The sequence below is a fragment of the Porites lutea genome, chromosome 5 (genome assembly GCF_958299795.1).
Source record: "Porites lutea chromosome 5, jaPorLute2.1, whole genome shotgun sequence".
Taxonomy (NCBI): Eukaryota; Metazoa; Cnidaria; class Anthozoa; order Scleractinia; family Poritidae; genus Porites; species Porites lutea.
Genome location: NC_133205.1, coordinates 32618156 through 32645038, shown reverse-complemented (window position 1 = coordinate 32645038; position 26883 = coordinate 32618156). Strand labels below are relative to the sequence as shown.

The following is a 26883-nucleotide window of genomic DNA, read 5'->3' as shown; positions in this document are numbered from 1 at the left end:
GGAACACCTAAACGTACGAATTTTTGACCAGTCGAAAATTCGACCGGCATCGTGTGAACCGCGTAGCCTAAGTCTTATTCCATAATATTATAAGGATAGCTTCAGCTGCGAGCCCGCTTTTGGGAGTGTGAGGGGGAAGAGGTTCGTCTGAAGCAGATGAAGACACCATGTATAAATAAAGTTATCTCATTTCACCTTTGTGTTTTTAAAATGATTTACTGATGCAATTAAACGAAATGATTTAGCTGTGCGCCCATGTCTTTCTTTGGGTCGTTTTCCAACGAATTGCATTTAAACGGAAGACGATCCCATTTCGATTTCCAATTACTGCTTAACATGTGGCATGGGACTTTTATTTATGTATAATTGTTGGAATTCTTTCTTTTCCTTCACGTTAAGATCCTTTCCTGAGAAAGACTTGCTGAATAACGGAGCCCATAATGCTTCAGTGCCAGACAGTGGTACCATAATACCAGCACTCAGTGGGGATCTGAAAAATGACGCGAAACCTGTTACTCAATCATGTTCCGATGAACCTCAGATCAATCAGAATAAGAAAAAAAATGTTAAAACCGACAAGCAAGTTTCAGTTGATGCCAATGGTGATGAAAAACAAGGAATTCACGGAGGCGATAATGCTGGAAAAACTGCTTCAAAAGGTCTTGACTTAAAAGAAATTGAGACGGGTTCTGAGCAGGAGGGTACCCAGGTTAATAGAGGAGGTGGTAACCTTAACGAAACACATGGAAAAAGTAATGAACAGAGAGTGGTGACGTCTAAAAACCAAATTACATTGCAGTCCAATCCTGTTGACATAAAGAACACTCCACTCGTAAGCGGAGACACAAAGAATGTTAGTGATTCTGGTAGGCAAGATTTACGAACACCTGATACTGGAGTAACAAAGACCAACGGACATGCTAAGGTGACATCAAGCATAAACAACTTGCAAAACAACGAGGGAATGTCTGATCACAACCTCACTAACACGGAAAGATCCCATTTAGATGAAGAATGTATTAACGTTGTTTTTCATGCTTTGCTTACTCCCACATTTAATTTCCAGCGACGTTATAATAAAGTGGTCCTGCGTGGACACCCGCCATTTTCCTGGCGTCCTGGAAGACAACTGGAGATACGCGTTGGGAGGTAGGCCGCTTGATGCTGGTATCGTTTATATTATGCTCATGTATGACATGACTGGGAAAAAAACCGTTTACTTTGACTGATGTTTTGTTTTCTTAGAGAGATTTCGAATGGTTACTTCATTTTGGAAGGCAAGGCTAAGCTGTCTTTGCAAGAGGCTTACCGAGGCGTTTCATATAAGTACGTCGTTGTACAGCAGAATGGAAAGGAGCTGTGGGAGTGCCTTATTGGATTCAAGTCTCTCGTGCCTGGCCATGTTAATCGTTGCCTTATCATTCCCGAAGCATCTATTAAAGCAAATAGTAAGTACAAAAGTGTTTCAGTTCTTGTGACGTCTTTAATAAACAGTGCATATCCAAAAACACATAATAACATGGTATTACTGGTCAAAACGTGTTAAATATTGCTTAGTGACAAGTACAGCAGAAAATGAAAGTGATTCTGAATTCAAGTTCTTTCAGTTGTATGATTAGAATAGCTTACTGAATAGCTTCTTATTTGTTTTCTTTCTTTTTTTCTTTTTTTTTTTTTCTTTTTTTAATTACACAGCTACATGGCATCAGTATGACGATGCAGTCTTCAGTGAACCAGGATTCCTGGAATCTCTCTATAGTCATATTCAACCGTTAAGAAGCATTGTCCGAGACCCTGTGGAAGGCCGAAGGATGGCGATGTTTGCTATGCTTCCTGAATTGGACAATATCTTTGCAGAACATAGAGGAGAACGGTTGACCGCCCCTGCTGCTATAACTAAGATCAATAGTATACTATATTGCATGTTAAATTGCGTTTTTGAGAATGGAGGTTATCGCTTCCCTCGTGAACTATTTGGTTTTGATGCCAAACAGGTTTGTGCTGCAAACAAAGTTTTACTCCTTCATAACTTAGGAACTTGACAAGTAAGCATGTGATCCCCGCAAAAATTCAAGTTATCTAATTTCTGTAAGTCGCTAAATTGTCGCCCGTAAATTTCTCGTTCCCCTAGCAAATTCTCTTCTGTTGCATGAAATTAAGGAAGAGAAAATTTAGTTAGCACTTAATTTTACCGAAGGACGGCAAAATCTGTCAGTGCGCACACAAAATTGCAACTGAACCCATTAACTTCAAATCCTGGAACCCAGTACGGCCGGGGCATCTGGGCCTGGTTACAAAGTAGAGGTGCAAATTTATTTCTCGCGTTGCGATAATTTATTTCGTTTCATCACACATGGCCGGAAAACTCTTCCTCTTCGAGACCTTCGACGTCTTCTACTTCATCAAACTTCTTTGTTACAGTCATTTGTGAATCCCGGAGCACAGGAATCAAGTGCCCTAGCGAATGAATGTTCATGGAGCGCAAAAGCTGATCAAAATCGATCGCTAGCCAATTTTCGCTCATTGTTTACTAATTGATCATAGATCGTAACGCTATCTAAATGATCTGACTGATCGTTGTCATTTTCTAGCTCCCTTATAAGACTCGCCAACAACTGACGAATAAACAGAACCATTTGCTGTTGTTCCGCCATTTTGTCAGCTGTGTTAAATACTTTTTAACCAGGCCCAGATAGCCTGTTCGTACTTGGTACCAGGATTTGACGTTGTTGAATTTAGTTGCAATTTTGTGTGCGGACTGATAGATTTTGCCGTCCTTCGGTAAAATTAAATACTAACTGAATTTGCTGTTCCTGAATTCCATACAATAGTACAGAAATTGCTGTTACTGAGTAAAAAAATTGTGTCCCACAGAATTTGGTGTGACCGAATTTGGAGTTATAGAAATTGGCACACAGCATAGGATTTGGTGCAAAGTAACGAATATGAAACCACTGGATAGAATTTGATGTGACAGAGTTTGATGTCAAGACATCGAATTTGGTGTTATATCAGTATTGAAATTAGAAACACGGAATAGAATTTGGTTTTGTCGAATTTGATAACATAGGACAGAATTTGCTAAGGGAACGAGAAATTTTCGGGCCACAATTTAGCGAAATACAGAAATTAGATAAATTGAATTTTGGCGGGGAACACACGCCATAGACAAGTCGCTCAACTTCTCAAGCAACACTTGATTGACAGTTTTTCGTACTTGAACGTGTCAGTAGTTACTGTTTTATGGTTTATAACAACTTACTCCCTTTTTGCCTTTTTTTAAGGTTCTTTGGGAATATCTTTCTCGGCGGTTGAACCAAAACATACAAATCTTACAACTACACACAAAGGACGAGAATCTTCAAGACAAGCGATTGGTTACCTCTGCAATCATTACGTCCCTTGTCGGTTATCATGAAATGACTTTTCTTAGAGATGACGAGATAAGAGACCTCTTGGAATGTCTGACTTTAAATGGGGATCCAGATCGCAGGAGATGCAGTGGCCTTAATGCGATTTTCCTTCACTTTGACCAAATGGAACATTTAAGGTAAAAATAATGTGTTATGAAATATACTTTATTTCCCCATAACATTAGTTCAGAGTGTTTCTCCCTTGCTTTATATGATCCATTGAGTAGTATAAATTGCGTTTAGGTATGATTTTCTGGTCAATAGAAACGTTTTAAATGTGTTAAAATGAAAAGTGCAAATGCCATGCCTGTGCCAGACAAAGAGGCGCTATATCAGTAGGCTATATTACTAATCTGTCCGTTTCCAAAGTGGCATTGGGGAACAAAATGAAGCCAGATAAATTGAATTGTTTTGGATAGGGTCATTACTATTGCGTTTACTACCACATACTAAGAGTAACTGGAATGTTCTAATTCAACTTTAATTGAATTCTATAGCATAGTGGCAGATGGCTTGTGGCGAATTTGCAACTATGTTATTGAGAATCTCCCTGGAATCTACCATTGGCTTTTTACGGTGCCTCTGCTTCATTTCCTTTCCGGAGTTGCTGCTCCATACTCTGGTGAACTATCCTCAGTACCTAGTTCCGTTAAAGACGATACTTGGTGGGGAGCGCAAGAAATTAATTTTCAGAGTGTTCGGAAACGAGCTGAGTTGATGCCGTAAGTATAGTCCTGCTAAACAAGAGATGTACCATACGACAGTAACTTAACTACCACGGCAATTAGTGACTTCTGTTAAATCTACCTATACTGTAGTATTGAATAGTACTGCTGTGAATACAGCCGCCTTTCATCGCTCCTCGTCGCAGAGACGTGTCGCGAAACACACCCAGTAGGGATGAAAGATAGCTGTATTTGCAAAGTAACTGAACATTTTATAAAAACTTTTAAAGTCGTTGTTGTTCATGTAACTTTCGGGATTCCCTTCAAACTCATAAGGAGCAAGAAGCTCAGAAATACAACGCTTCGTGTTATTTCCAGTACCTTACGCACGCACACAGCCGTATTATCCTCCAGAATTTTCCCTTATAAGGACGCATGCAGTCCCCGCAGTTTTCTGACAAGGAATTAGTATCTTACAAGAACGAAACAACTGTACAAAAGTATATGGCTGCCACTTCTTGAGTGTTATAGCTGTGCACATGCGTAAGTCACTGCCCAAACCGAAAAGATCAAATAATGCTGCGACTGCAACAGAACCCTTGAAACGCGATTGACTGAATACAAACGAGCGACAAGAAACGGTAATGTCAACAATCGCATCGCTGAACACCAGTTACAGACGAAATATCAAATTTACTGGGATTCTGCGTCATGTACAGACTACTATCAACGTCTCACTTTAATTTAGAAAGCTTGTTTACTTACTTAGAAAAAATGCCACTGATTCAAAGTCAACAGTTACCGGCACCGTACAAACTGCTTTTTGTCGGACCCAAGTAAAACGGACAACGACATAACATCTGGACAACCGCAAACAATACAGGGTGTCCCAAAAGTTCGTTCCTCTACTTTATAAGACTGTAATGTAGTACGATTGGACTTGGTAAGCAAATCACTTAAATAAAAGTTGTGTCTTTCAAAGTAATTTAATATTATATACTTGTTGTGCCATCTTGTGACTCTAATATTCGATTTGTGTGCTTCCGCGCCAAAGGTGCGTGTGCGCGAGTACATTTTCCCGCCACATATTTTTTGTATTTTATAGCTGATTTGCTCAAACTCCTTCTCATCCTCGGAGACCCAGGGGCAGTCAGTTGGGCCGGGAGAAAAGGCGCGACAAAAGTTTTCAAGCACAGGCGGAAAAGCCCCTGGGTACCGACTCTCTCCGGACCATTTCCAAACGGTCAAGTGAATGCTGGCTCCTGATTGGGCACAAAAAATGCTTTGTATTATTATGCCCAATCGGCGAACAGCATCTCCTGAGTTCTTTTCGTGAGTTCGTACAGGACGGCTATTGACTCGATCACGGCTTGTCTGGCTCATGCACCAAAGAAACGCACGCAGTCAGGAATCTTTCAGTTTGATATAAACGCTACATTTCAAAATACTGGTAGTCTTTTCACTAGAGCCTAAATAAGCTAAGAAACATTTCAAGACAAGTAAATTTTAAATTCTTCAAGTAAAAGAAAGCTTCACACACAACCTATCTTTTTCACTTCAGGTTTTCCCACGCAAAATAATTAAGATTGATTGACATGCTTCGCTTTTCTCAAAGCTTGGAAAACCGCAAGTTCGCTAAGTCGGTTTTAATGAGACGCAAAGTAAAGTTACTTGAGATTTTGCTTAGGCCTTCACACACGCATTTTTGGTTAAGTAAAACTTAGCAGCTCTTAAGTCTTACTTACCAGCCTAGTGTAAAGACAACCACTGTCTACACGAAAACTAAAGACGCTTTTCCAAAAATACAAGCTTGAGCTTACAACTGACAGGTATTCACGCTTGCATCGATCACGCCTTCGTAAATCTTAGGGAGTTTTGTATGTCACGACAGCTTACAACCACGAAAACGTCGCATGAAGAGTAAACTCACATTTTTTCAGTCTCTATCGTGATTATTCCAACTCACTTACTTTGTCAAATGCAAGCGAACTCTTCTGGAGCTGAATTTCTATCAATCATATCCAAGTTTTCCCTGCTAGCAGAGGTCTCTCACGACGAGGAAAAAATGAGAGGAAGGAGAGAGGTCTCTCTCCTTCTCTCTCTCCGTCTAGGCATTTTAACGTGGTAGTCGTGCAGCGACGGCAAAGAAATGTACAAAAACGCGTGATGCACGTGCAAAGTTGTTGTTTTGCCTTGTCAAGCTATTGCTTTTTTTACTTTCTCGTCGCCGCTTCATCGTAAACTTCCTATTATTTACAATACATTGTGATTCGTCAGAAACAGAATTTTCTTAGTGCAAATTAAATTGCTCCTGCTGATAGCATCTGAAACGTTTTTCGACTCATCGGTAGTTCCTTCGTTTCTGGTTAGCAAAACTTGCTGAACGAACCCGGCAACTGTGGCGAGATAATAGCCGTTGTGTACGAACCCACGAAAAGAACTCAGGATATGCTGTTCCCTAATTGGGCACAATAATACAAAGCTTTTTTTTGTGCCCAATCAGGAACCAGCATTCTCTTGACCGTTTGGAAATGGTCCGGTGACAGTCGGTACCCAGGGGCTCTTCCGCCCATGAAACTTTCGTCGCGCGTTTTAACCCGGCCCGACTCACTGCCCCTGGGTCTCCGAGGATGACTCCTTCTTTGTTTTTTGTGAATATCATGAAAGAAAAAAACCTCAAAAAGCAAAAACGTTCAGCTACGTGAGAGCATAAACATGTTTACTTCGATTTACCGGCTTATCAGTAGAAATAACTGATAAATTAATGGAAAAATCCGAATTTTCGGTGGTGAAATGGTCATCGAGAAATGAAGGTTTTGAAGACAAAAAAAGGAGGAGAAGACTGATAGTCCTGAATAAAGCGGCTAAAATAGTTTTGAAGAAGGTTAGATACAAATTAAAAGAGACAACTCGACGAGATAGCTCTCACAATAGTTAGCAAGCCATGTCTAGAGCAGTTTCATGAAAAGCGAAGGTTAGAGGCCCTTAAACGGCAAATAAAACCTCTCTTAATCTGCAAAACAAATTTGTAAAGAGGTACAAAAGCGTTACTGTGAATAGAGGCTGGGATGATTATGTGTTTTTGGATGAATGCTTAAAGTATACTTTTCCAGCTGCGTAAACGCCCAAACTAAAAATAATGTTGTTTGGGGGAGGGTCGAAGCGGAGAAGTGGCTCTTGCGTACCAGGTGATAAAAAAGGTCAAAATAGAGTCATCTGTGGCTCTACATGCTGTATCCCACTCCATATGCTGCAACGGCTTCATAAAATAACGAAGGGGGAATGCCGGTTACTGAAATTCTGAATCGATGGAGCAATGAACACCTTCTAGAAATTTCATGCGAGAATAAAGTTTTGATCAAAAGTTATAGCGCATGAAATTAGAGGAACGAACTTTTGGGACACCCGGTAAACGATTGTTAAACTGTGACAAAAGACCGATTGAAACGCACCAATGACATTACTCCACCTACTTTATAAAATGGCACCTGGGTTCAAACCTTTCCAGCGAAAAATTAAAGTTAATGAGGTCTTTTGTTGTTACTGCTCTTGAGTAGTTATTTCTGTATACGCCCTAGCTTCTTGCAAATTGAAAAGAAGTTTTAAGTTGTTTGCTTTGTTATCATTGCAGCAACAGTACCCCTCTCAATCTGCTTATTCAGCTCACCCCACTGTTCAAGGTCGATCCCTTATTTAAGCGGACATTTTTGTTGGCTCTTCCCATTTGTGACCTTGTTAAGGCTCTAGAAAGAAACATATTTCAACTGCACGACGTCTGCTGGACGCTCGCACGAGTTGTGGAAGAGAGAGATCCCCCGTATCTGTCTCCAGAAAAGGTAACTAGATAACTTCACTTTCTTAATTATGGAGTAATTGAACACCGCCGTAAGTTAACTTGGGATTTGGGCCGTTTGTCATGATTTGATCGATTGCATTAGATATAGGGGTAATTGAATGCTTGACTACTTTATTTTGGAGCTTAAGAAACTTGTGACGAGGAAGAATTAAGCAAAAACGTTGACACTCTCAAGGCTTATCGTTATCAATCAACTTCGCCCGGAGTTGCGGAAAACGTCCATGGATTTGTAGGGACGCCAATCAACTTCGTGTCTTTACGTCCTCATAGAACGTCTTTTAGATACTGGTTTTCACGACAGAGCCGTGCATTTAGGGCAAAGAAATGTAAAAAGAAACGTGATGACCGTCCTGAGTTGTTGTTTTGCGTTCTCGCCGCTGTCGCCGACGTCGTTGCTCAAGCTTCCTTTTGTTAAAGCGCCTACGACGACCCAAAGCTGGTAATATCTTAGCCCCGTAGCAGGCGCTTGTAAGTAGTAAGTAATAGGGAAATTGAGCAACAACGACGACGACGTCTACAAAAACGTCACTTGTAAGTGAATTGTCTTCGTTGAAGTCCTCCACAAACCGTGAAATTAGGCACTTTCACGTTGTAGTCGTGCAGCAACGGCAAAGGAATCAATCTAATCAATCTTGCCAATCTAAACCGTAATTGCATTTTTGCCGTTCTCGTTGCCGTCGCCGTCGTCGTTATTGAGCTGCCTAATATGCTATGACGCAGGCAGGTAATATCTTTGAAATGTGATCACTGGCCAATCTCTGAGCACAGGATGATCTTGAGCAACAATATACTTTTTTCATCGGATAAAAAGTATAAAAACAATTGCTTTATCAACAGTATGAGGTAACTTTTTCAACCCTTGAAACCAACTCTTTTTCTTTGCTGACTATATAACTCTGCTGATGTTTTTACCTAGTGGGTTTCCCTTGAAAATGCCATTAGTCAAATGTGCCTTGAAGTCGAAGCATATGCCAGGTGAGAGCATCGTTTGGTCAAATAACACTCTTGTTTAATTAAAATTGGGGTAAGAATTGTTTCTTAAACAGGAAGGTTTTTGTTTCAAGTCTGCCTGATCACTTTTGGAAGCGCGTGTTGTTAAGAGAAAGGTGAAGGCGGTAGGAAAACCAGTGTTTCATATGTCTTTCCTACTGATATTGCTTTGTATGGAAAAACGACCTTTATAGAATATGGCTGTTTTTATCAAGAAAAGAGATTTTCTTTGCGAGTGTTCAAAATGACATCTTCTGCTTATGATTAAAAAAAACCGAGTTAACGAGTATTGTCAGCCTCTCTACCATAATCTTTATCTCGGAACTACATATTTAAAATTAACTCCGTTTTTCTCTTTTAAGGACAAATGAATCTACCTACAAGGCAATGATGTCTCTTGCGCAGGCTGCGTTCTATCTTTTACACCATTTGCTCTCAGTACACGGATTGGCGATCCGTAAAGAAAGCCAGGTCATCTCTGGTATTTTTCAACTTCTGGCCAAAAGCCTTCAACTGGCCAAGCGCTGTTTCGTCGTGTATGCATCATCAAAAGAAGCTGATGACAGTTGCCAAGACATTTTTCAAAGGGCAGTTCAGTCCTTACTTAGCTTTTTGGACGAAAATTTTAGAGAGAGCTTGTTCTACGCATCGAAAGATTTGCGACAAGAAGAATTTCAGGTACGATGTTATGTCCATCTCCTGGATTCTTCTTCATCATCTGCTAAGTTCTTTTACACGTTGCAATAAAAATATAATAATATAATATAGACCCCCCCCCCCCCCCCCCAATGTTCTTGAATCAGTTTTCACATCACTGAATAGTAAATCCTCTTCATAATTTAGTTCTTGGGCAAAGTTCGGTTTTTCTTCCTTCAATGTATATACAATCAGAAAAATTTGCTGAGACGGTATGCCTTGAGGGGTCTCTAAGACGTTTTTCCCAATCCAGCAGCCTTCTGGGGAGGGGAAAAGGGCGCCATCGTTTCCCATCCACAGACCACCTCTCGGCTCTCTTCGCTCGCCGATATTTTTTTTCGCCCACGCCGATTTTCGCTTTTTCCCCCCAATTCGGAGCCTAGTGCCAGGCTACTACACTACCCTTCGGGCTACATGTTGAAACAAGCTCCTCCTCTCTTGGTTGAAAACAACAAATACCCTAACTTTGAATAGAGGCAAGGGACAGATGGGTGTGGATTGTTTTGTTTCCCAAAGTTATCTCATATGAGGACATGTCTCAACAATAATATTTTGTCGCCGATTGTAGGTATTTTAAGTGTTTGTGGCGGCTGAAGACTTGTTAGACGGTCATTATGTTAAGTTACGTTTGATGTGCCATGTGCAGTATATGAGAGTTAATCAGTTGATCAGTCGTCCATTCTACACACACTTTCAGTTAATATATCTGTTTTAGAAAGTAACCTGCCATTTCCTTAGTGTGATATTTAATTGTTTTTCTCAAAGTTATTCATGATCAGCCTCAGTTATCGGCTTTTGCGGCGAGTACAAGTGCGTACTGGTTTAGGCTCCAGTGTTTATTGATGCCCACAGAAAATAGAAACTTGACTGCATTGATGGTTAGAAAAGACTATTTATTAAGTTTAGTTTCTTTCCTAAAACATAATAGGTTTGGTCAACATTGCTGTCCGTGATGATCGAGGAGAGGGAATTTCAAGTCATCTGGGAGCATGGTGTCAAGGAGGCTCTTAAACGTCGAATAAATCTGGTACATTTTTTTCCAGATATAGCTAGCATATTAGCCTGTCAAATGAGTTCAGACCTCGAGTTGGTGTGCATAGCCTGCGAACGGCAGACGTTTCTCCTCGCTCATCGCTTCTGAGGGACGTTTCGCGAGTCCCTCAGTAGCGATGAGTGAGGAGAAAAGTCTGCCGTTCGTAGGCCATGGTGTGCACGGAGGATACTTATATTTACCGCAGCTTATGAGTGAACTTCTCACTCGTTTCTATTTTCGGGTTAATTGCTTTCGTTTAAAACTCTTCTTCAAGTGAGTCACTGTGACAGAAATTCCTGAACCGTATAGCTTTCATGGTAAGAAAAAGAAAAGCTGAATTTCGAACAATGAGACGAAGACGGAGAGAAAAGTGGATCCAGAATTACAGACTTTGACCAAAGAGTGCGCGCTACAGGACCTTTATAGAATATGGCTGTTAACTATGTCTTTCAAGTGCTACCTTTATTACGATACGGAAACGTCGGTCAGGCCTGGTTTAATAGAAATTATCCGGGAAATCTCCCGTGCATCAAAGACTGGTTAAACCAGTCAACCAAACCAAGTACGGCAGGCTCACATAAAGAAGATGGTATGAAACGAAGATGCATTTACACAGCGCTTTCCAACAGCAAAAGGGGTCCGAACTGGTTTTTTTTTTTCGGTTTTGGGGCCACAACACCAGAAAAAACGAGTCCGGATCCATTTCATGAAAACATAGTACGGAAGGGTTACACGGAAAAAATATCTGGTCCGTACCAACTTATTTACGGGTCCGGACCCATTTTTTTCTGTAGTGTAAATGGGGCTATAGTCACCTTCTAAATCTGGGTTACTGATGACCTGGCCTAACTGCATATTTTCTTGATTTGTTTGGAGTAATGACTTGAGAACTTGTACTTAAATTTACACGGCTAAAAAAATTCTTACTCCATCTTCTCAACTTCGAAATTCTTGTATTAAACAGATGGAAAAGAAGCATATTGTGGAGTTGTTTTGTGAATTGGATCTGAGCACCTACCACCAGGAAATTGGCGAATCTTTCATGGCTGCATCATTTGAGGCCGTAGACTGTTTCGCGGAGGTATGCTGTTAAAATTCGTTTCGAATTATATGGAAAGAAAGTGTTTAGAAGGCTTATTTACGCCATGCATATATATCTATACTATATCTCTACACTATAATCGATTAGTGCTGCTTATTAAACTTCACCTGGAGTTTTTGAAGCCAATTTACAATTGTAAATCAACTAAAAAGCTGACGTTTCGAACGTTCAAGCGATTGTGGGTTATGAGTGGCTTGTATATCATATAAGCAACACACATTGCATGGAGTTCAGCTGTAGGATGGAAACTTGATAACATCTTTATATGATTGTAACTTGATCGACTCAATCATCCCTCACCGATCACGGTTTTAGAAATAACCCTTCATTTATATGTCCTCACATATATCACAGAGCGGGGGAAACCGCTAATGATGCCACTTCTGAGGCTGATACTTGGCATTCAGCCGGGTGTACATTAACATTGAACAAAAACCTCCATGAAACTTTGCATGATAAAATCAGATACATTTCCATGTCTATTTGCAGGATCTAATAAGGAAGAGACACACAGAACAAGACTCTGGTCCTAGAAAATTGCTTGGCCTCTTTTTGAAGAGATGTTGGCCTAAAGGGGATGGTGGCAAAAAGCCTTCACAGGGTGATCAGTTGAGATACATTCTTTCCTGGAAGCCGATGGCTAAATACTTTCAGTGCTTCGGTAAGTGGTAATATCAATAACGATGATGATGAAAATAATTACAGTCACGTAGAAACCAGGTTACACGAGTTCGAGTTAGCGGGGGTTCCAGTTATCGGGGTCAATTGCAAAATTCAATTTTCAGTGTTAAAAATCGATAGTTCTTGAGTTTTCAGCACTTCAGTGTATTGTGCTACTGCAGAGCAAGTTTAAATTATTTTCACCCGAAACGGCAACATGATAATATAGGCATTTTATGATAAAACGTGATCTGTTTCTTGCGCCAATTAAGAATTCTAGTCATCGGGCTAATTTCCAGTAAATCTTTAATTAAGGGAAAGGAAATTTTGTTCGAGTTAGCAGGGATTCGAGTTATCCGGATTCGAGTAAACCGACGGAGTAAAAATGACTGAAAAGTGAAATCCCCCTCCAAAAAATTGGACTAAGCTTAGTTCGAGTTAGCGGGGAGTTCGACCTATCCGAGTTCGAGTTATCGGGGTTCTACTGTATAATAATAATTCTCATAATCTTTATTATAATCACAATCATAATCATAATAATCAAAATAATAACAATGATAATAATAATGAAGATAATGATAATGATAATAATAAGAAGTAGTAATAGTAATAATGTAAAAGTGAGATCAAAGGTTTTGTAATGTACTTGTTTTTTTTTTTTACTGTTTTTTTTTTATGTTGATAATAATAAAAGGTAAATTTTTAAAGGATAATTTGATGGTAATAATAACACTTCTAACATGTCATATGTCTCTAGAACGAATACGAAATGAATAGCACATAAATTCAACGCTTATGGAATAAATCGTTTATTAATTTTTACGTTTTATTGGCAGCTAGTATTCATAATTAAAGAAAGATTTGTCGTTTACAATGATAATGATGTGTGGTTTAGGTGGTGATAAGTTGCAAGGAGTTGCTCTACCGGACGACAGCTTGGACCTCCTAGTATCCGCTTCCTCACTCCTAGAGCATGTAGGCCTGGGGTTGAGAACGGCCGAGATTGATGCGGAAACACTTCGAATTGTCCAGAAACACTCCGAGTGTTTTTTGAGGCTGTATCCTTTAGTATCTCACAACAAAGATAAACGCCACAGGAGCGAAGGTGATGAGAGCAAGAAGGATACAAGTCCAGAGAAAATATTTCTTGACATGCGCATTGAAGAGTTAAAGGCTTTTGAGAAAGAGAGAGAAGCAGTGCGCTGTTTTGTCCAGATGTGCACCGATGCCAAGTCGAGTGAGTCAAAAAAGTAATCTTTCTTAGGCCTAAGCCAAACGTCGAATTTTTCATTAGACGAACCAAATTCTATTTTAGGTCGAACTAAAATCCACACCGCAATTTTTAGGGAGTTATTATAACTCCAAAATGGAGTAAACATTTTAGGTAAAGGATAACTCCTTTTTCGGGGTTACTTTAACTCCTAATTTAACTCCGAATTTAAGGTCATTTTTATTCCTGAAAAAGAGTTGTTTTTACTCCCAGTCTGGAGTTAAAATAACTCCTAAATAGGGTTATTTTTACTCCTTACATGGGTTGTTCTTACAGTATGTTGCCCAGTATCCGGACGGTACCAGTATCCGGACACTTGAAACAAAAACTCAATTTTTGAGGCGCCCTTTTCAGTTTTCGGTAAACGAAGTATTTCGAATGAAAGCTGAACTTTTCAGCTTTAAGGTGAAAGTTTTGGCGATTTGAAAGCTTGCGAGACAGTCGCAGAAGACGCCGTTCTGATCAGGTGAAGAAACTTTTCATGGCTAATATTTACGCTGTTTACTGCGCAGTAAAGTTAATGCTGCTCAGAAAAGGGAGGGTAGGGTGTGATATTTTCAAAGAAACTGTTTTATTTTTAAAGTGAAGATACTTAAGGAAGTCAGGTTTTCAGAAAGTTTATTAATTCTTCTTGAAATTCGATTTGTTTGGAATAACGGAAGCCAGAAACATTCACTAAGTTTTGATGTCATGTGCCCAGTATCCGGACAGTTTTTTCTTTGCTGTACAGAATCGATGAATTAGCTGTGTAAATTCCCCGGATAAGACTTATTTCATATCAGTAACTATAATTAAAGCTTAGGATATATGATATAGTCGTAAAATGTAACTCTACTCAACTCCGTATGGAAATTTTCTTCACTCATTCAGAGGCGACTTGATTTCGTGTGCGCCGCTTGTTTCGCGTGACTGCATTTTCTATATATAACTGAAAGCGTCCGAGTTGAACCTGGAATTCTCATACTTTCCCCAGTTGGGACTGCTAGAATGGGTTTGCAATGGTCTAAAAAATGTCACAAAGGGATTGAGAGATGTGAAAGAAGGAGGAATTAGTGCTAGAAAAGAAGGCTTATTGTGGGGACTGAGCATGAAGAAATCAACACTGCAGGTCAAACTAAATAGGAGAGTGACCTTTGACCGTCAGGTTGAGGTCCCTTCCCCAAGCTTGTCTTTAAATAAAAAATGAAGAAAGAAAGTCGTTTGCAGATTGGCTAATTGAGCTTGCAAACTGCGGCTTCGGCATGTCCACGGATGCCTTCCTTAAATCAGTGGAAAAGTTCCTAGACAAAGAAGTGAGAAATTATACCATTTTTAAAACAGCCGCTCGCGTTCCCCACCATGCCCCAGTCATTTGTTATGTTTTATTTCACGATGCTGGGTTATATTTTCGGAATCGATTGCCAGACTACTTTGCAAGTGCAAGAAAAGCTTATAAGTCGCTTGCCTGTCGAAATTTACGTACAATGACGTTATTATTGTTGTGTCCGGATACTGGGCCAGCTGTCCGGATACTGGGCAACATAGGAGCTCTGCAAAAATATTAATTTCGCGATGGAAACAAAGGCAAAAAAGTTAAACTGTCTTTCGTCATATTAAGGACTAGATAGATTTTCTCTGGGCCAAATTTCGAGCTCTTGCGATTAATAAAGGAAAGTTATTGCAATTTTAAACTGAAGTGTCCGGATACTGGGCAACATCACCTGTACTCTTTTTGGAGTTAATTTAACTCTGAAAGTGGAGTAAAAATTTTAGGTACAGGATAATTCCTTTTCTGGGGTTATTTTAACTCCTCAATATCTGGAGTCACTTTTACTCCTGAAAAAGAGTTCTTCAAACTTCTTTTTGGAGTTAAAATAACTCCCCAAAAAATAACTCCACTGTAAGGAGTTAAATTAGCCCCAATGAAGGAGTTATTATAACTCCTTGAAAACTACTGTGCACTGTTAAGTTAAGATCGTCCGTTGTGTCAACCGCTGAACTAGCTTAGGACTCGTCGAACCAATCAACTAAATCCGACCAAAAAGCAACTTTTACAATTTTTCTACCGAACTACGCTGAATATACCGTTCATACAAATTTTTAATTCATTAATTTTTTTGGCGCATGTGAGTCGACGTTTGTCACGAAGACGATCTTCGATGGATAGAACGTGTTGGACGATCCAAACTCATTCAAACGAACTTAACCTAGCCAGACGTCAAACTGAACTCACTAAGTCTGGTTCGTCTTATGGAAAATTCGACGTTTGTAGCACTTTTATTACTGTATTACGAGTTATTAGTATCTTGAAACTCTAAGACCTGTTTCAAACATCGTGCTACTGCCGTGCTAAGCTGGCTTGACTGTAGCTCGACTGCAGCACGACACTAGCACGACTTGGTTTCAGACGTCGAGTTTAATTCAGTCGAATAGGACGGCTGTTGCCGAAAACAACACAAAAATAAAGAAACGATTAAGCAAACTTTTACATGTATTCTAATGTATTTATAATTTATGAATTGAGTTCGACACAGCAGTAGCACGACTTGGTTTCAAACTTCGGGCTACTGCCGTGCTAAAAGTCGAATTTGATTCGATCAATTTAATTCGGCACGGCAGTAGTACGACGTTTGACGGAAACGGGCCTAAGATCATATTAAACGACGGTTAATCTCGATTAGGAAGCAGTTTCAAAAATTATTATTCCCTCTTCTGTTTAAGTAGAATCTCGATTAAGAAGCAGTTTCAAAAACTATTATTCCCTCTTCTGTTTAAGGAGAACAAAATTTGTACAAACCCCTTTAAAAAGAGCGTCTTGATACATACCAATTAAATCCTTCTCTTCGGCCAGCAATCGGCTAAAGCTATCTCCATGATCTTGCACCCCTATGTGGGGTGAAATTTATATATTTCAAGAGCGCTTCGTTTTCTACAGATAACGGCCGAACATGAAGAGTGTCCAATGTTTACCGTGTTTCTGAATGGGGCCACGGATGTAAGAAATATAATCTAGACAACGTTATTTTTATGACTTTATTTTTTTGCAGTTGTTGATGTGGACCTAGGTGAAATCAAAGAAAAGTTAGACAAAGATCCTTTAGCTTGCCAACTGTCAGAAATGTGCTACAAGCGCAGTTCAGGTGATGAACCCATTGTAAAATTCTTTGGCCTTTCTGCAATGAATAAGCGGATGATACAATCGCTCTACTGCGTTCAGGGTAGTTTACTTTTTGTGGCATTGTGGAAAAAGTGTGTTCAAAGAGCAGCCGACATTTCCAAAGACAAGGGAATCAATGGAAGGATGACCATAGATAATGTGTTTGAGCTTGTGTGGACACCCTGCTATCGAAGATGGCAGGACTTGTGGATGAGAATTATCAGTGGAGAAATTCGTCTTAAAGAAGTAAAGGAACAGTTTGGAAGATTTGTGGAAGATCAAAAACTTCTTGATGCCGAGATAGAAACAACATTGGCGTGTTTTTCTGATAAAGAAGGTGTCGAAGAGTCCGATCTTTATCATCGAATTGATCAGATCAAGCAGTCTCTTAAACTAAGTGAGTGTTCCGATGCAGTAGAAATAGTCCTGCTATTTAAAAATGAAATGGGCCTTGAGGGAGACTTCCAAGGACTTGAGGATTTCCATGATCAGGTAATTGTTTTTGTTTTTCGTTTTTTGTATGTTTGTTTGCTTTTTTCATTTTCTGTAATGGATCTATCATTACTCCATCGATGTTTCAGTGGACCTTAGACTTCCATATAAGCTTAAAATCGACATAGGGGGCATATTCGAGAGAACATATTAAGCTAAATCCGAAAATACTCAGTATTGAAATGATTATATCTTTCACTCAACGCTTGGTGTTGCAAAGATTGGATTGGAATTTTTTTAAAATTTTAATTAATTAATTTATTTATTTATCAGGTAATTTACCACCAAACGTGGCAGGGCAGCCCGAATAGAAAGCCATGGGGCTTATTACATTCAGGCTACCCATTTATAAACAATTCAAGTTATTTAAGTACATGAATGACAAGAATAAGCTAAGTATAGGTAGCAATGCCAAGAACTTAGTAAAGCTACTTGTGTTTAATTCCGTACAGATTGAAGAATCGTTTGACCGGCGAACACTAGACACTATCAGTGAAGGCATTTTAGAAATGGGAAAAGGCCTTGAACAGCTTACACGAGAAAAGATTGAGTGCTTGAGAACTGTCATTAAATGCAAAGAGTACATCTTCTGGCTTCGAGAAGAATTGAAAGGTAAATGTTTTTTTTCCGGGAAAACAAATCAACAAATGACAGACAGTCAACAAATCTCTTTCTTTGGATACTATACCGCATTGGTACGCATGAGAGGGGATTCACTTCCAGAAAGAGGGATTAGCCCTGTTAATTAAAAAAATGCCATATGGATTCAAAACCATTTTCCATTTTAAGATTGACTGACTGAAAATAGGCGTGCTTCAAGTTAATCACTTTTGCTCTGATAATAAGCAATTATTCACCAATGAATGACCTTGCCGTTTACTTTCCATCCCACTGAGTCTTAGATTCGCTGGACAATGGTATCGAAGGCTCTGGAGACGAAATCGCGAGGACAAATATACCGAACTAAGGCATGATCGAAGATTGTTCAATCCCAATTGCAGACCAATAAAATTTAAGGTTTAAGTATGCAACTGATGAAATCTTTAACCGCTTGAATTACCTGACCTCTCAGGAATCAGTCCACAAATTCATAAAGCGTTATTGGTCCGTTTGCAAAAGAAGAAATTGACAATCTCTTGTTTTCACATTGATTGGGCGATCTTCTCCGAAGTGTCCCGGTTTAAGAGTCCGCACTGCGGTAAGGAACCAAGACAATTAATTTGGGTCATCTGCACGGCTGAAACCAGATTACTACCGAGAAGCAAGATAACATTGGGCAAAACAAAGCTGAATCGTAAGAAATTAGCCACATTACCTTTAGTTTAAAGCATTGCTGCGCCCAGGATTCATCTCAGAAGTTTACTAATAGGTTATTTGCGCTGGACAATGGTAAAATTTACCCCCATGGAACTGGACAACATCGTATTTCTTGACAAAAATCACAAAAGTGTAATTTTCCCCTTTTCTAAAAGCGATTTTATTGGTAAAAATGTTACTTAAGCAAGTCAATCGCACGAGTGGTTGTAATAAGAATCTTGATTACTGGATAGATCTATATTAGCCCTTCATTTCCACAAATTGTCTGGAAACTTATGGTCCTTGAAATAGTAGTCAGCATTTAAATGGCAAGCAGAAATAAGTAGCCTTCTTTCCTTTTCTTTTTCTTTTTTTCCTTTTTTGTAATTTAGGAGGGCGGGAAGAAGTCAAAACACTTGTGGACCTTGCAATGATGTCTGCCGGAGAAAGTGACATTGAAACCGACCGTGTCTCATTTTTGCACACTACAGCACTTGGATTCGCTCCATTCATTTTTGATCTGGATAAAGATATTGGCTTCAGTCAATTGTTAAGGATATTTGACACAGTTTGGAAAGAAATTGACGAAAACAAAACTCTGCCAAAACAGCTGGTAAAGAATAACTGTTTAGTTTATCCTTGTCCGTAATTTTTTACTTGCAACCACGTGACAAGGCTGCATGCCATGTTGATGGTGTTTTGGTGGTCAATATAATACAATTTTTTCTAGAAGAATTACATGAAAATAGGTTTTAGCTCCCAGAGGAGGGAAATGCTTTTTTTCTTAACCCTAATACACCACCAACATAACCGCCGTGACGTCACGTGCAAACCAGCAATTTGCAGTCCCTATTCTCTTTTTGCTTTTCCGCTGTCAAATTAATGAATTTTGGCGATAGAGTATTTCAAGAACTTAACTCTGTTCTAAATTAACCAGATTTTTACTAAATTAATGCGATTAACTTATGCATGATCAAGATATGCATAACTGGCCTAAGTTGCGCTTTTCCTTTCTAGGAGGGTATCACTGCTCATCTAGAGTGGCTCAAGGGAGTAAAAGATGCTCATGCCATGTCCTCTCTTGAATTGGCCCAGAACATTAATGAAAGAGGCGTTTATTGCATTGGTCAACTGGACACCACGACCGCATCACAGCCTTCTGACAAGAAAACAGTTCATTCTGTTGTCAATTTGATACTTCCTTCAGAGGGCGGTGCCAACGCAACCTCGGCTTTCAGAGAGTACAGTCTTGATAAACTTAAAGAACTGCAAAGCAAATTAGCTCTCATTTCTGGTAAACGCTCTGCTGGGCAGGATGATGTGGACAGATTTGGCCAGGTATGATTTTTTCTCTCTTTGCTAAACACAAATTACTTCACTGTCACCAATCGTCAGGCGACTAAGTTTCTTTGGCAGATTATATTCTCCGTTTAGAGTTTGAACAGTGATTAATGTGTGGCAATCGTTAAATGCCCCCCATCTTAAGGTGATTCCCTAGTTTTGCACTGCGCATCTCTTACTGCGCATAACAAGATGTCCGCCGTAAACAAGAGCATGTGAAGTAACATTATTAAAATGAAGTTGACTGAAGAGAAACGCTATTGGAATTTTTGCTTGCTGGTTTTTCTTGCCGAGGTAAGACTCAACGTGTTGGGAATGTGCATAACGTAAGCAGTACGCGTGTTGCTGAGTTCGACCTCCTCTAGGAGAACCTCGATAGTGGATGTTTAACTTGTGCTTACTCACTTTGATTTTCATTTAAACACTTTCTTTATCACGTTGTGTCCTGAATGTGATATCTCGATGTAAATTCTGTAAAAACGGATTTTTTAATAGTTTCTTCCCCCTTTCACATACATTCTATTTTGAAACTCGCCCCAGTCCTCTATCAAAAATTGGAGAAAATGCGTTTGGTGCGCACTTTCTGCAGCTCTACCGCAAAAACGAGTACGGTGACCCCCATTTTTTATTTCATGATTTTAATAAGGACAGTGCTTCCTTTCGATGAGAAAAAAATTGGCATAAATCTATGTTCAGTTTTTTGGCAATTTTACTAAATTGTACGGATTGAGCCATCACGGGTCAAAAAGCGCGCGTCCAATTTAATTCTACTTTGGAGCGTAAAGTAAAAACAAGGACATTAAAAGGCATTTTTCTGGTACCTAAGTGGATGAACAATACATTAAAGTCAAATTCTGTGTGATGCCACATGCATCATCGAAAAAATCTCTCCTTTTTCTCTAATTTTGGGCTGCCCGCGGTTTTTGTAAAAGGGTCCTAAATAGCCGTATTTGTCAGCATTGTGACGTCAAAACGAGCACGGTGACCCCCACTTTTTTTTACTTTCTTATCATCTTCTTGACTTGTTACATCAGTGTACCAAGTCTAAGCTACAATCTATGTTAGGTTCTTTTACTATGGAATCACCTTAAATACTCTTTTATGGTTAACCTGGCATTCTCGGTATGAGTAAGAAATTGAAGCTCTTAGGGCACCTTCACATCTTAGTTTGAAACTCAATTTAGTGTCTACATCGCTTCACGATGCCTGGAAATAACAAATCAGCTACTTCTTTTTCAGATTTTGCAAGGTGCCGTTCGACTGGGTGAGGCGTATGTTAAACTCTGCGGAATTGGAGATGTGTCTTACCTCGACTGGAACAAGGAATATAAATGTAAAAGCAGCATTATGGGTAAAGAAGTCATAAATGACATCATCTCCCAAGCCCAGGAATTCGAACTTCGCTATGATGCCTACAGAGTGCGCTTGCACGAACAGAGAATGAAGTATCGTGAGCTTAACTATTTCACAACACAGCAATTACTGTTTTTGCGAAAGGAACTCGCTGCCATTAAACGCAGCGCTAACATAGATTTTCTCAACTTTCAAGTGTTTGCACTTCTTGAAAAAATTGCTCCCGGTATTTCTCCGTCGGCCTTAAAGGATGTTTTAATTGAAGCTGGGGTAATGCAAGAGAGTGAAAACTTTGACGATGGGGTTTCAGACCAACCCAAATTGCCTGGCAGCCATGTGGTTGATTATCATCAAGCAGCAGATGAACAAGTTGAAATTGAAGAAAAATTCGAACTTCTTCTGAAAAGTGTTGAGAAGTTGAATTATCCCGAGGCTGAACGTCTAGCCTTAGCTGCCCTTGTGGACAACTGGCAAAGCAGTGAAGCCGACCTCGTGATTTGGTGTGTACAAAACAACACCAATGATGATCTGATAGATGATCTCTGCGATCAGGCGAAAAAGAATCCCTTATTTAGAGTTATTGTAAAAGAGGTTGCAGGATTAGAGTCTTCGGAGAGCTCAGAAGATTCGGAAGAAGAAGACATCAGGTATTTATTATTTTTTGGCTCAACCCGCCTCAAACACCTCATGAGAGCTAGTTCGCTTGATCTCAAACTTCATATTTTTTTTATTTCTTTTCAGAAACATTTACGATATTTTTGGCAATTCTTATAATCTGTGTCTACCGTTTTAGGAGGTCAGGAACGGTTTTTATTCTGGCGGTGGTGGGGTGTAAGCCTGGGAGTAGTTTTCTTGGGGTGGGGTTCAAGGTTTGCAGATTTTTGTTCTGTTACACACATTTTGGCGACACAAAACTAAACTTAACCTACTGGGATAACAGTTTATTATGTACTGTTCTTTTTGTGATTGCCAAAGGTCTTTACTTGAAAAATTTAAGAGTCATGGTATTCTTACTTTGCCTCACGAATAACCCTTAACTAAATGATGGATGCCAATTCCGTGTAAGTTTATCAGGTTCTTGTTTAAGCCCTCTCAAGCCTGTAATTATTTTTCCTTCCAACAACTGCAAGTTTAAGTGCACATGCAATGTTTCTGTTGTTTGTAAATCATTGTTGTCTCGAACGGTTGCGAGTTATTCATTTGCGAATTTTGCACCCGTTATTTTTCATTAGCGCATCAGACGATAATAATTCTGAAGTGGTAGAAGTGGTAGACTCAAGCACATTAGAAGAGATCTCGTTTGACGAACAAAGAGGAGGCAGTTACTTAACCTTGGAAGAAGTCGCTGTTTTCCTATCCCATTTTGCTTCCAATGGTAATTATCTACTGCTCGCTTAAATACGAGAAGGAAGCATTGCCAAGTGGTTAGCACGTCGGCACCCGGGCGTCGGCAGTCCCAAATCACCCACTAATGGAATTTTTTTCCGAAAGTCGCGAGTCTAACTTTTTCGCCGTGTTTGTAGATAGTAACATTATTGGCATTTTATTTGGTATATTTAATCTTCCTATGTTAACTCACTGATTTGATTTTTTTGTTCGTCATTTTCCGGTGGTGGGTACGTTGTTTTTTTTTTTTTGTTTCATTACAAAATATACTTGGAATTTTCCTCAAAAACCATTTTATATTTAGATTAGAACAAAAACAAATGTTATTATTGGTTTTCCTTTCCTTAGAAGAAAGAACAGCAACGCGACCGTTTCCTAACTACTTGAAAAAGGGAAGACCAAATCTGATTCTGGCGCCCAGAGGTAATACTTGTTTTAGATCGCATGTTTTAGGCCACATCTTCGGTTTCAAATGACATCGATGTCGTGAACGCTAAACAATACGGCTTTTGTACCTGGCAACCAATCAATGAAGTAACAGATGAAAATTTTATTGGAAGTTATTACGTTTTTTATTGAAGCACTGTCCTGAGGACAAGTGCATAATACTTACTGGAGTGTGATTACCCGTAAGTTTGCGGGTATATGTGTGAATATGTCATCTTTTGTTACAGAAAACATTTTTCCTGCCGTGCTCAGCCTTTACAAGGAAGGTGGGGCACAGAATCTTCCAGATGGTAACGAAGTTCTGGTTTGCACATCTACAACGACAGCAGAGGAGGTAAAAACCTGGAGACTGCTTTATTCCGTGCTTAAATTAAACATTTTTCGACCTTGTTGTTAGCTTATTGACCCTTCACATTACTTCACGCTTCATCCTTCTATTTTCCTGGAGCCGCTTTTATTTTGTCCGCGTTACCTCGTAATATCTTTTCTATTTAATCATGCAAAGGAAAAGTCTTCGATGAAACTGCTCCAATGAACTTACTTGGTTAAATGTTACTTTATTACATTAAGTTATGTCATTAATTCATGATGGAAACCCTTTAAATCAGTAAGGACTCTACCGATAAATGCTTTTACTCGTGTTTTCCAAGATTTAAATTAAGGAGGTATATCACTTTGCCCTTAGAGCTGCTTGCGGGAAGGACAGCCTTTAACTAAATACTATCTCATAATTGAGCGAAAAGCATACAGGAACTAACCAAGTGAAATTGACCAGTGCTTATTCACTGGGCATCCGTGCATTCATGGCTTGTTACAAATGTTATGATAACATTTTAGATGTTTGTTAGATATTTTTTAGATATTTATTTCTTCGAATGTGGTCCATTTATTTTATAGGTAGAGTTGTTGTGGCGTCGTGCATTGACGGACCCACAGGGAAAATTTCACTGTCTTGTTATGGGTGATCTGCTGGACTATGACGTTAGCCAGAAGGCAGCCGATTGTCTGCACACATTGATACGAGATTACAACAATGAAAGTAATATTTCTATTTTTGGTTTGGTTCTTTTTTTATTATTGTTTATTTTCTTTTGCACAAGAAATCTTTATCATCATCATAAGCTACCGTGAGGTGTCTAGAATTATTTAACGAACCATAAAAGACGTTGGCAGCTCACAGTATACTGCGTCACAGGTTCCGCTTTATCCATTCCTCTAATTACTTCACCTCGCAGCGTGGTAGCTTCCTGACATGTTGGTTTAGGATTGGCCATGTTTGCGCTTGGGTGCATAAAAAAGGGGGGAATTTCATATATCCCATGATTCATCGCTTCGTACTTTTTACTTCGGCGGAGCGCGAAGTAAAGGTTTCGCGACGCTCAGGAATGTATCAAAGTTATAATTTTTTGACAAGATTGGGCATGCAAAGTCTGTAGGTTTTCGGTTTTATTCGGCTATTTGACGAAGTGAGAGCCGAATTAATTCGAGATACCTCGAGATCACTTCGATTTCTTTGATTTATTCTTCAACTTTTTCGAGGAAGAAAGAATTATTATTTTGGCTTTCCCGGGGTTTGAACCGACTCACCTGTGTGACCCGTCAGATCAGAGGAGACTCTAAGTTGAGGGATTAGCCGATTGCGCTACTGCGACCCAAGGTAGTTTAGGATATGAAAAATAGTTATGAAATGATGCACTTGTTTCGGGACAAGATTGGGCGTGCAAGTTCGTGACTTTTCGGCTTGTTTCAACTATTTCACGAAATGAGACCGGACTACTTCGTGATATCTTGAGATCAGAGTTTAGTCTTTAATTACTCGAGGAATAAATAGAGGATATTTCGTGGCCGCGCAGAGACAAGAAAGTTCTCTTCGAGTGTTGAAAAACATTTCACGAGTGAGCCCTCCTTTCGAACTGTTTTATGATGAATTTAAAGTTACAAAATGCTGCAAAAAGACATTTTTTCTTTGTTGAGTGTTACGTAGTAAAATTGCTTTCATGCGTTGCGTGACTTTCTCGAACGTTCTCTACGTTTTTGGATTATCCATGAATAATTAATTAGGGCATGTTTACATTTCAGCATGAGTCAGCAGATTTGCATCAGTTACTGAAATCATAAAATATGTCGAAAAGCTACTACTATTCGCCTGCTGTTTAGTATTTTCTAGAACCTTATCTCAAACGGTATACAAGTTCCAAGCGAGTTCTTTTGAAGAACTAAGTTTTTTTCCCACGAGCTGGACTGTTGAGTTTAGTCAAGTGTGATGAAGGTCGATTTTCAGGTATTGTGTTTACAAGTTCGCGGAAGCCGTAAGATATCTGAAGTTCAAGTGAGAGTTTGTTATTATTGGTAGAGGCTGTTTAGTTTTACTCAAAGTTCAAGTCAAGTTTGTGTTGGTGGATGCTGTGTTTTAAAGCTCTGTAAAGGCTATGTTCCTTTGGTGTTAAACTTCCTTGTGTTAATCCGACATCCCTGCGTGCTGATAGTCAGTGAAAAATTATCCTCAAAACATTCGAACTCGTGACTTTGAGTTTCAGCCACTTCCATGCTCAACGTAATTGACTCCTTACCCATGCCTTACATATCTTTAATCAGTACATGAGACTGCTATGCTGTTTTTGAAGCCTGATGTGACTAAGAAAAATAGAGAATTGTTTTTTTAGAAGGATTTGTATGGAGTCATCAGAGCATAACTGGGCTAATATCTCGGAGACAATTTGTCCCGAAATGCTAGTTTTTCAGAATATCCTGACAAATCCCATAATTTCACAAATTAACACCTTACTCTTACCATATTTGATTTCTTACTATTCCTCCGCGTTTACAATTGATTAGTTCCACAACCACGACGCCGAAGTGTACGCTCCGTAGCGTCTTGTTTATCAAGCTTCCGAACGCACGTGATGCTATTAACAGGGACGTGGCAGTGGAGAGCGACTTGTTTTGCCGATAAAACTTTCTGTACCTTTGCTGTGTCGATCTATTTATGATTTTCGTTTTACTATTCCAAATATATCTCTTGTTAAGTCAAAGAGAGTCTTTTGGTCGCCGATTATGAGTTAACTAAGCCTTACGATAGCAACGCAGTCCACACAAATGTTCTTAGAAGCTAGCGAGGAAAGTCTTTGCGTCAGATTTCAGAGTTTAGAAGATCGCCGTAACGCTCATATTTTAGGTTTAGTGAAGAGGTGTTTAAGTAATAATGTACCACAGTTTTTAAAGAATTATTTTAAGTTGAATAAGGAAATTATTTTAAGAGAAACAAGAAGAAGCAATTTTATATATTTACCTGCAGTAAGAGACCGCCAAGAAAAGTTTTTATTATAATGGCTCAGTTGTGTATAATAATTATTTAGTAAATAAGAATTAGTTTTAATTGTTATACTGTCACTTATAGTTACTTAGTTTCTTATTATTTATTTTGAATTTTTTTTTTATTAGTCTTAATTTAGGGCTCCTATTGATAACAGATATACTTTTAAGTATTCTGAAGGGATTACCCTAGTTAAATAAAGGTTTACTACTACTACTAGTACGTCCTGTTTTAACGTGCGTTGATAAAAATTAAAGCTCTTCATGGATTAACAAGCGATTTCCACGTACTTGGCTTGAAATAAATACATATTCTAGGTGTGAGATTTCTCTTCGTTGCTTGTAGGTGATCGCTGTGTTCATATTGTCAGTTCAATAATTCATCGATGCAGTACGTCAACCGTACGGTGACCGCACATGCTTTTACTTCGCAAC

General features: G+C 39.2%; 1 protein-coding gene across 1 annotated transcript in view; it reads left to right on the top strand.

Annotated features, from left to right (window-relative positions):
• The window catches only part of LOC140938248 (E3 ubiquitin-protein ligase rnf213-alpha-like), an 81839-nt gene that overhangs the window by 9906 nt on the left and 45050 nt on the right, over positions 1-26883 (top strand). The window contains exons 4-24 of the mRNA XM_073387755.1: positions 400-1149; positions 1246-1448; positions 1696-1994; positions 3285-3550; positions 3911-4135; positions 7710-7914; positions 8851-8909; positions 9287-9602; positions 10549-10647; positions 11618-11734; positions 12245-12416; positions 13311-13652; positions 16712-17313; positions 17766-17925; positions 19002-19222; positions 19627-19947; positions 21190-21950; positions 22536-22678; positions 23038-23112; positions 23364-23470; positions 24034-24175. Of these exons, the coding sequence (XP_073243856.1) occupies positions 400-1149; positions 1246-1448; positions 1696-1994; positions 3285-3550; positions 3911-4135; positions 7710-7914; positions 8851-8909; positions 9287-9602; positions 10549-10647; positions 11618-11734; positions 12245-12416; positions 13311-13652; positions 16712-17313; positions 17766-17925; positions 19002-19222; positions 19627-19947; positions 21190-21950; positions 22536-22678; positions 23038-23112; positions 23364-23470; positions 24034-24175 (5585 nt within the window). The remainder of the gene's footprint in view (positions 1-399; positions 1150-1245; positions 1449-1695; positions 1995-3284; positions 3551-3910; positions 4136-7709; positions 7915-8850; positions 8910-9286; positions 9603-10548; positions 10648-11617; positions 11735-12244; positions 12417-13310; positions 13653-16711; positions 17314-17765; positions 17926-19001; positions 19223-19626; positions 19948-21189; positions 21951-22535; positions 22679-23037; positions 23113-23363; positions 23471-24033; positions 24176-26883) is intronic.